This window comes from Phalaenopsis equestris, unplaced genomic scaffold, assembly GCF_001263595.1.
Source record: "Phalaenopsis equestris unplaced genomic scaffold, ASM126359v1 Scaffold000135, whole genome shotgun sequence".
Classification (NCBI taxonomy): Eukaryota; Viridiplantae; Streptophyta; class Magnoliopsida; order Asparagales; family Orchidaceae; genus Phalaenopsis; species Phalaenopsis equestris.
Window position 1 is genome coordinate 74,587 of NW_018164577.1, and position 10,572 is coordinate 85,158.

The 10,572-nt window shown below is 36.8% G+C and overlaps 2 protein-coding genes across 2 annotated transcripts in view; one reads left to right on the plus strand and one right to left on the minus strand.

Annotated features, from left to right (window-relative positions):
• Positions 1–974: 974 nt before the first annotated feature.
• LOC110021578 lies at positions 975–4,326 on the minus strand. Its single transcript, XM_020720127.1, has 2 exons — positions 3,520–4,326; positions 975–1,177 (listed from the first exon to the last, which is right to left on the minus strand). The coding sequence occupies exons 1-2, from the start codon at positions 4,251–4,253 to the stop codon at positions 1,165–1,167; spliced, it is 747 nt and encodes a 248-aa protein (XP_020575786.1). The 5' UTR covers positions 4,254–4,326; the 3' UTR covers positions 975–1,164.
• A 5,533-nt stretch (positions 4,327–9,859) lies between these two features.
• The window catches only part of LOC110021597 (chlorophyll a-b binding protein CP26, chloroplastic), a 2,082-nt gene continuing 1,369 nt past the window's right edge, over positions 9,860–10,572 (plus strand). The window contains exons 1-3 of the mRNA XM_020720159.1: positions 9,860–10,141; positions 10,276–10,360; positions 10,433–10,483. Of these exons, the coding sequence (XP_020575818.1) occupies positions 9,928–10,141; positions 10,276–10,360; positions 10,433–10,483 (350 nt within the window). The 5' untranslated portion in view covers positions 9,860–9,927. The remainder of the gene's footprint in view (positions 10,142–10,275; positions 10,361–10,432; positions 10,484–10,572) is intronic.

The window sequence follows — 10,572 nt, forward strand, 5'->3', positions numbered from 1 at the left end:
AGGTCAAAGTCGAAGAACCTCAAGCGGGACACCATCTAACCGACCTCTATCTCAAGTCAGTTGTTATTGGGGTTGGCAGACCTTTGATTAACTATTAAATGTATCTCTAATTCATCGACTATTATCGTCCGATCAAAGACGCATTAGATGAATTTTAGAAAAACGTTGTTTTTAATGTTACCGACTGTTATAAAATCGTAGATAAAACTATTGTTGGTAATTCCAAAGTTGACTGATATTCCGACGGTTTAAATTTATCGACGATTATCCAACAATTTATTGTCGTCATTTTTTTTTATAGAAAATTCGAGTTATTAGTAATCGTCGGTTCGTATAAGCGCTGGTTTGTCCATGAGTAATAGCAACGACATACATGTCAGAAAAGCGTCACATTTGTTGGTTTTTTGAAGTAAGTAAAACCATAGTTTAAGCGTTGTTTTCATAATCTATGAGTTAACTGTTGAAAAAGTGTAATACCTGTTGGTTTTTAACGCAGGTAAAACTGTCGGTTAAGCATCGTTTTTTATAACCGACGGATTAACTGTAGAAAAAGTATTGCACCCGTCGTTTTTGTATGACACACCTTATGTCGCTGTTTATGTGCGTCAATTAAAATGTTCATTGATTAGTCGTCGATTTTGCGTGAACAATGCAAAACCAACGATAAGATGTCGGAAACCTGTAACGTAAAGAAAAAAACAATTTTTTTCTTATGTATTTTTATTGCCGAACCAACTATCACAACATTTAATTTAAAATTTCAAACATTTAACGAAATAACATAGTTGTCAAACAGTAATTTAATCAATCTAATAATGAAATAAATAAAATAAATTTACTCTACGATATACACATTATTGTTCATAGAAAAAATATGTCCAAATGTACATAAATATAAAACAAAAAAGAGAAAAGCCCCTCCTAATCACCCTCCTCTAGCTTGTCAATCTCATTCGCATTGTCCTCCGCCGCTTCCTCTTCCTCCAAAGTTGTCGTTGTCTTGCCACACTCCCTCATCCTCTACTGGAAGAAATCCAACTCAACTTTCACCTTGACCTCCATGTTGGCCTCTAGCTCCGATCTCATCTCAAAGAAACGGGCCTCCATTTCAACAGAGAATGCTGCAATGCGTCTAGAGATTTTCTCATTCGGTGGAGGTAGAGCTTAAAGCCGATCCCTAAAATAATTAGGGTAGTTAACGATTTGAGCTCTGGTCGGCTCGAAATCCGCTTGAAAAAAATTCGATCCAAAATTTTAGCTCGTAGCCCGGCTCGTTTATTTTGATACGAGCTAAAATTCAAATAATTTTTTTGAGCAATTAACGACCTCGAGCTAAATTTAGTCCTATGTTTTTAATGATCCGAATTCGAGCTGAGATGGATCGACTCAAAATCGGTTTTGAAAAAAAATTTGATCCAAAATTATAGCTCGCAGCTCAGCTCGTTTATTTTGATCGGATCTCAATTCGAGCCAAAATTTGAAACATTCTTCAAGCGATTAACAATGTTCGAGCTAATCTTTTAGCCCTAGATCTAATCCAACTATAATAGGATATTATTTGGCAGACATCATAGTTGTTAAACCCTAAATAATAAATGCATTATTCAAAACAAATGAAAATAAAAAGTAAAATGGATTTATGTTATTTCGGGATGCGTGATTCCATTTTAATATAAATTAGAAGAGAGCTGATTGGCACATTTCATGCATTTATTTTCTTTTCTAATATATGCCTTATGTTATTTCGGGATGCGTGATTCCATTTTAATTTTTTTTTCATTTTATTTACAACCACTATCCATGGAATAGAACATAGCAATTACAGAAAAAAAAAAAAAAAACTTTAATATTATTTCATGGAAAAGGGATCGTCAGCCAGCTCAGAAGAAGAAAAAAACAAAAGCAAATATAAACGATTCCTTGCAGTACGTATCAAAAGAAGAAATTTGCAAAATGTCTCGCCGCCCGCAAACTGTTACAGGTCGGCCTGATTCCACAGGGGTTGTGGTCACCAAATTTTAAATTCGGCAAATTTTTTAATATTTATAATTTAAAAATACAACATTTAAACTGTATTTTCGCTCTTATATAACCCATCACATGAATAAATAGTTTAATTCCCACGTATTTGCATGTCTAAATTAAACTTCATTTCTTATACAAATATAATGACAATCCAAAATATTTCGGTGTTGACCTTGAGGATATCCAATGAGCGAGAAGAAAAGAAGCACGATAGAGTCTCCCACCCACATAGCAAGAGAGCCACTTATCCAATCATATGTAATAGTCCAAGCCAAAGCTTAAGGCTCACCAAACCAAGAGAGAAATAAAAGGACGACCAATTGATCTAAATACGAACCAATTAAAACATATAAGCATATGAGCTAAACTAATATGAAAAAGATGATCGAAGGCAAAGAAAACTACCATCCGATAGATCTGACCCGAGAAAAGACTCAGTTCCTCAATATCATCAGCATTCTGATAGACGCTCTCAAAGCTTCTCATTAGAGACCAAAAATTGACAATGCAACGGCTTTATAGTCATTACCATGTTTTTTTTTTTTTATTGGAGAATGAGCTACCTATCGGATTATAGTGATAAACCTTATACCCGTTAGACCAATCTCGCTCCACGGAAAGAAGCTTATCGTCTAGAGATCGAGGGCTGACAGTCGGCCAGATCAAGCAATTGAAAAAACATAATCGATTGAATTAATTTTACAGACCTGAAGTCAATCAAGCTCATACGATTGACAAGGCCAACTCAGCTCCGCTGCATGAACAAATCTTACTAAATTGAGGCCAAACAAGCCCAGCCGGCCGAGCCAACGAGCAACATAATGTAATTTACATATAATATCATCTAAATCACCTATTAAAACATGATAGAAATTTAATATCATTATATTGTGACATCTCTCATACAATTAACAAGATAATTTTATGAGAAAAGAGTTGAGAAAGTTTTATGAGCGTTTTTCATTGTTCACCATGTCTTTGGGGACAAATGCCTGAAGATTCCATTAATACAAATTGATTAAACAAAATTTAAATAAATTTACGGGCGATGCCTTTTCATGCTGCCATGGCAGCCCTTTGTACAACTGTCTCTCTCGAAAAAGTCCAAAATACGTAACAGAAAAAAAAAAAGATAAATGCTAATATGGCCAAGTGGGGAGGATACAAGCTGTACACAGCAAGAGAAGTCCATTTATCATAATTACAAACAAATTAATTTTTTTTAATCATCTATTCAAGTTTTGAATGTAAAATGGTATTTTTTAATGTGTTAATAATAATATTCAGCTTAGTTAATCATCCCCATATTCGCCATAAAATTAGCATTTCTTCAAACAAAAATAAATAAATAAATAAAATAAAGAAAAAAAGAATAAAAAAACACTTGCGCAAGGGAAGGACGATAACGATAAGCCCGAAACGCACGCGAAAGTGACAGAGAGAAAGAGGAAGGTAGAAGAAAGAAAGAAGTGGATTAATGGAGGCATGAATCACCTGCTTCTCATCTTCTTCTTCCGTATAACGAGCTCTGTATCAAGGCCGAACCCATCGACCTTCCGCACACGAGCGAGATCGGAATCTTTAAACAGAGCCGTGACCCCCTCCACACCAAAAAGATCATTAGCGGAATAGCGATCGCCGCGGCGGCCGAGGGCGACATGGAGGACGCAGATGCCTCCCGGGCGAAGCGTGCGTTCGATCTCTCCAACGAAGCGCTGCGGATAAAGCGCGTGATCGAACACATTGGAGAACTCGAAATCGAAGGAAGAATCGGGGAATGGCTGGGAATGGAAGTCGCCCTGGAGAACCAACGGCGGCGATGGTACCAGGTCTATTCCGATCGAGTCGACGACGCCCACAGTTTGTAACGCGGCGACTTCCTGGCCCATACGGGCGCCCACGCAGAGGGCACGGGAGGTGTTTGATAGAAAGCCTGATTGGCGGAGATTGAGAAAGAAGCGGGAGAAGACGGAGATTTTGCGGTTCCAGTCTCGGGTGGCCCAGAGGCGGCGGAGTCGAGGGTTTAGGGTTTTGTTGAGCTGGAGTTTGAGGTAGTCGTCGTAGGAGCGGAAGCCGGGGCGGATCTTGAGGAGGGAGGGGGTGGGTGTGGAAGAGAGGGGGAGTTGGAGGCGGAGGTTTGAGCGGGAAAATAGGAGGGGGAGGATGAAGAGGAGGGAGAGGGTGAGGAGGAAGAGGAAGGGTTTGAAGAGGGGCTTCGTCGTGCTCATCGCTTGGACTGGATGGGCGACGGAGGAGATTGGAACAAATATTGTTTAGGCCTGCGATATGCTTTCTCAATGGACCAGTTATATTCATACCACCCAATTTTTATGTATTTACACATTTAACATCTTATTATTATTATTATTTTAATATTTAAAAATCAGATTAATTTTTTTATACATAACATTTAGATGTTAGATATATAAATTACTCAATAAAATATTCTAACAGCACATTATTGGTTTTAACTTATCCCTTCATGCTCCCTTCATGCAAAAAAAAAAAAATTAACATGTAAATATAGGAAATATGAAGATAAAATAGTTAAATTATCTTTTTTTTCTTAAAGTGTACATTTAGCTTTTGTTGGAGAAAGATTTGAACGAAAAATTTAATACATTTCTTATTAAATAAAAAAGGTAAGGGGTATTATTGGAATTATGGGGATAAAAGCAGGAACTGTGCGAACAGAATATTTTCTTAAACAAAGGCGTTGGAGTTGGCAACAGATTGGCAAACTAAAAATATTATAGACATCTGGATATGATTAATTAATGAGACGGTACGCGTTGAACCATATGAAACCGAATCATATAATCGTATTATATTAAAAATCATATTGCTCCATAAAAATGGTCAAATTCTCGTGTTTTGCATTTCGGAGTTCAGACCCACTCTCTGTGTTTTTGCCTTTATATGCGGACCAAACCTACCGATCTGTTTGGGGCAGCTGTAGCTTATCCAATTTCTGCTGATAAGCAGCTTATCCTGATAATCTGCTGATGACCAGTTGATCCAGATAAACTGACTGGCTGTTTAGTTTGTGCATTTGAAAAACAGTTGATTCTGGATAAATGACTATTATGCCTATATTCTGGATAAGTTGTTTAGCTGTTTGTTTTGTGCATTTGTAAATAGCTTATCTGTAGTCTTTTTAAGTTAAATGAATAATCTGTCACGCATAATTTATAATTTTCTCAATAAAATTAAAGTTCAAATGTTAAGACATGAAAATACAAAAGAGTTGAGTTATATTTTTATAACTCATATATTTTCGATCACATAAAAAAAACACAGTTACATACACAAAAGTAAAATATAAAAGAGAAGAACAAAATTTTATGGCCGTCCTAGCCGCTACATACTTGGTAGGTTATAATATGGTGAAGCTAATATCAGCATGTATTGACCAACCTAATATACAACATACCTAAAGTTTAACACTTTATTTTAGAGATTAGATTTTGCAAACATATCCAGAATTAAGTTATATGCATATATATTTGATAAAATGAGATGCTACGTATATAAACACATCAATATTATATAACATAGGGAGTTTTCATAGGCATTTTCTCGCTATTTTTCTCTTTTTGTTTAAGAAAGATCGAATCATCCTTGCTCTTAACCTATGGCGTTTAAGAGTTTCTTGCACATGACCTCCTTGGTATAGTATGGAAAGAGTATAATAGCCTTGAATACAACAGAAGTTAATCAAAACAATCATACAACATGCCTTCTCATCAAGCAATAAAAACACCATGTCATCCAAAGGTATAACATCCAGGAAACATTAAATAAATAAGAATTTCAGTTGGGCTAAACTTGCTGCAATCTATTAATCCAAGAAAGCATAGTGAAAACTAAACCTAGAATTCTTTTAAAATGATGTCTCAAAGCATAAATGAAACCAAAATTTAATTCATAAAATTTTTTGATGAGTCTTCCCTTAAACATCTAAAGCCAATTAAACATAAAAGAGGTTTTTTTTTTAAGCAAATAGGGGCTACTCAGTTTCAAAGTAAAAGGGAATGTTCTTTTATGATTTGAAAAGAGGAATGTTAAAAAACCCACTTCGTTCATATTTTCTTTTTTTTTCACTAATACACTTCCACATTATCAATATTATTACAGACATTTTCTTCAGATCTAATAACGTCAATGTTGATGCAAACTTTGACATCCGTGCTTTTTTAAAAAATTACAACACTAGCTTTAGAAAGTAAAGGGAAAGGTTCCTGCATGATTCTTGCACAATATGCAATATTTCCACAGAAGCTTAATACAAATCATCCGACGCAAGGATTGGTTGCTAGAAGATAACGAAAAGTGAAAGGAAATGGGACATTGAAGCTTCAAACATGTTCCATATCAAAGACACGTGAACACCATTGTTACCCGCAGAGACATAGATCATCCATGCTTGACCGTTACCATTACCTGAGAAAAGCAGAGATCCCTGAAGCACACCAAGGAAAGGAACCAAAATCACCTGCATGTTTTTTTTTTTTTTTTTTTTTTTTAAAAAGAAAAAAAAAAGGTGTTACTCTTTCTCATCCGATTTCAAAGCAACCTCAAAATATTATCAATTCATCATCCAACACATTCACTCCAGCGCTATATAAGTCTTCACATCAGCTCCCAAGATCAATTGGAAGTTATTCCAGATTTACTATTCTCCGGGACAAGGTAACGCTATGCTCCACATCATAAGCTTGAGGGGAGTGTTAACCATACGACTCACGATTAATAGAATGAGTAAAGCTCCACTTCTTCCAGATAAACAATACACCTGCTCCAATCTACTCAAGGCTTGCTGTGATATGCTTACTGACAGCGATATGTTAGCGACGAAAAAAATCCGATCGAGAAGATCTTCAAAATCCAATCGAGAAGATCCAATAAAAAAAAATGCTAGGATCTCAGATTCAAAAACTTGTTACAATTTGTTTAGCGACAACGAAAAAGGAAAAATAAAATAAGAAGGGGGAAAGATCCGAACGAGAATGCCGAAGAAGAAGAAGGAATGCAGAAGAAGAAGAAGAAATGCCGACGAAGAAGGGAAAGAAGGGTTATATCTGTCACGAATAATATGCCAAAGAAGAAGAGGAGCGTCTAGCGCAGTGGATGCGAACCACGGAACGGATGCAAACGATGCTCGGGATCTCCCAGATGCAAACGATGCTCAGGATCTCCTAGATGAGAACGAGGGCAGGGGTGTAAAATGCTGCGAATTAACGCGGCCCGCGGTATCATCCTGCGGGCCGCGTCTTTCGTAAACTGTGAACGCCATTTTCGAACAAGCAGATCAAACGTGCGAACCAAACATGATGGCGGCGTTTTGAAAAGACCGCCCGCAATTTTAATCTGTCCCAAACGGGCCCTACATCTCCCAACATCGTGTAAGAAACTTCTAGCTCTAATATTTATTCGTCAGGTTGGTCATCATTGAGAGGGGATTCACAGGGTATTGAGTATGCTGCTAAAAAATCTGCCAATATTTGTTTTTTCAATGTGCTTAAAGGCACAAAAGTTATGTCGAATTGGAACATTATTATTGTCCATCTAGCCAATCCTCCGGAAAGCCATTGCGCTCTGTTTTGAAAGTTATTTTCTTGATCAAGAAATTTGTTTAGTGAAAGATGTTTTTTTTCTCAACATAATATGTTAGAGAATGGCGGAATCAGAGGCTACTTTATCACACAAAAATTTTAGAATCACTGTTAAAAATGCAGGAACTACTCTAAATAAAACCGAAGTGAATTTACTCACTCTTTGATCCTGTAAGCCCAAAATATCTCGAATTAGTCATAGGAATGCATACCATAATACATAGAGTCGTCTTAATTAAAATAAGAGTGCCGTGCATACAAAATGCAAACATTAATCTTAAAAGGATTTAATGGCCCAGAAGGGAATAGTATATCGAAGACTGACCCGTTATTATGAGAGCGTGATACTCACTTGACTCGACTTACCGAGCAAAACCATAAGAGCAGAACACAACACCACAATCGACTGGACTAGAGGCGAATAAGAAGGTGATTGGATGATCCATGCCGCTTGGTCATGTCCCTCTCCATTTTGCTACCTAAAGTTCAACCTCACTTCTCTCCCATCTTCTCCTTAGTCTAATCTTTCTTAAATCTTGATCGAATTAATCCTCAACTTGTAAGAAACCAAATAATAATAATATAACAATAACGAGGAAGATGGGAGATGGAACAACTGTCTGTTATGCATAGCTTGAGGTCAAAGAGAACAAGAGCGCAAAGGGTGCACATGCATCTCCTTTGCTTTCTAATTATGTTAGCTTGGCTCTATTATTCTTATCCTTATCCACATTCAGCTGGATCTATAAAGATTTATCAAAGTTTGAATTTTGATTTAATTGTTTTCAAAGTTGAGTTGATTAAAATTGTTACAATTTGTAAATTGCAAAATCTGATATCTTTGATTTATTAGAGGACAGGTGAGGGGAGTAGAGGTTTTGTAGCTCGCAAAGCTCCTGCGCTTACTAAACACTACTTTGAACATGCCCCTCTTTTCACGGCGAGAGTCGGTAGCGCCATGATCAATATTTGCATGGATTTCACCGTGCTTCGAGGAGCTGAGCCAAGCTTTTACTTGATCCACATTAATTCGGGTCAAAGTTGGATTGGATTCGGGTCTGGCCTTAAGTTAATCCGACTCAATTATGATTAATTTGAATTCAATTTGTTTATTATGTGAGTCAAAACATTTGTCATTAGTTCACTCGTCTATCCCATTTACTTAACACACCATATAATATTATTGATCAAACAAGTTCTAGTTAACCCATATTTGATCAGCTTAATTGAACCCAAAATTGAATAATAATTTGGTCAATATACTTAGAAGCTCTTTCTTTCAATAAAACTAGCCTGGCAAATGAGTTTAAGATGTAATAGAAAATTTTTCTTATACCTGAATGATAAAATAAAACTACTAACCTATAGTCAATTGACCGATAAATTCTCTCATTTTTATCTCTATACATGAATAAGGGGTTGTTCGGGGTTGCCTCAAATGTCTGCAAAAATATTTGTAAAGTTGTTATAGAAAAAACTATTGCTCATGAAGTTACAGTGACTATTATTTATTTTTTTATTTTCAAAAAGTCAGATAGTTATTTTTAGGTTAGGTTGTAGAATGAGAAAAAAATATTTCGTCCGGAAGTCCGTGCGTCTGGATGACTAATCACCGTCCGCCATGTTGTCTGCTGATGAGGAGTATGACGATGTGATGCCCGGTGGTTGGCCGTCTGGACGAGTGATATCTGGATTAAATATTTTCTCGCATAAGGGAGGTTTAATTTCTATCTCAACTTCTTCAAAAAACAAATAAAAAATTATTTTTTTCAAATATCTCGTTGGTAAGCCCATCACCACTACCACTCCCCCCATATTCACCTAAGTAGTGCAATGATAAGTGTTAATATTAAACATCATGCAACATTTAGATGAGTTGATATGTAATAAAATGTAAAGGTAGATGACATAAGTTTCTATGTGTAATCAAATATGTAAAAATATAGAGATTATGTAATTTAATTATTTAAATAAATAAATGTACATAAATCTTATTGAAGTTTAAATTTAGCGTAGGCATGTGGCTATCGCATCCCCTTCGTCATAGATCTCTTCATTCAATTCTCCACCCTATCCACAACAGAACACAGAAACTCTCCACGTCAGCAACCTAATCTACCACGTCAGCATCGCAAACCAATCATATCCTAGCATTAGATTGCCTCCCATCTCACCACAAGCCACACGGCCTACCCACACCCACAAAATTTCCCATTTAGCTCCCCCTTCCTCTCATCCCACCACACTCACTCCCCATCCAATCTTCTAGCAGGATTTCCTCCGACCAATGGCCTCACTAGCCGCCGCCGCCCCACCAGCCATCGGCCACTCCGAGATGCTCGGTATCTCCCTTGGCTCAATCTCCACCGTTCATGCTGCTGCTGCGCCTTCTTCCTCAGCCGCCGGCTTGAAGATCGTTGCTCTCTTTTCAAAGAAAGCTCCGGCCAAATCGAAGCCTGTTGCCGCCTCTCCGATCAGTGAAGAACTGGCCAAGTGGTACGGTACGTGACAAACAAAAAATTTAAGCACCCATAAATTTAAATTATGTTACATAAAAATCACACATTAATGTCATATTTTTTTAATGGAATTGAAGTAATTCTAAGTGGCTTTATTTTGGTTTAATTATATATAGGTCCTGATAGGAGGATATTCTTGCCGGAGGGGCTTCTTGATCGATCTGATGTGCCGGAATACCTTACCGGAGAAGCGCCTGGAGAGTGAGTGCTTCTTTCTGTATATGTATGTATGTATGTATGCAAATATCATTTGCTAACGTGCAAGCTTGGCAGCTATGGCTATGATCCTTTTGGGCTGAGCAAGAAACCAGCTGACTTTGCCAAGTGAGTGTTGACCAATTTAAATGATTGTTCTTCAGAACAAAAAATAAAATAAAATACTTTTTCCTGCAGTATATATATATATATATATA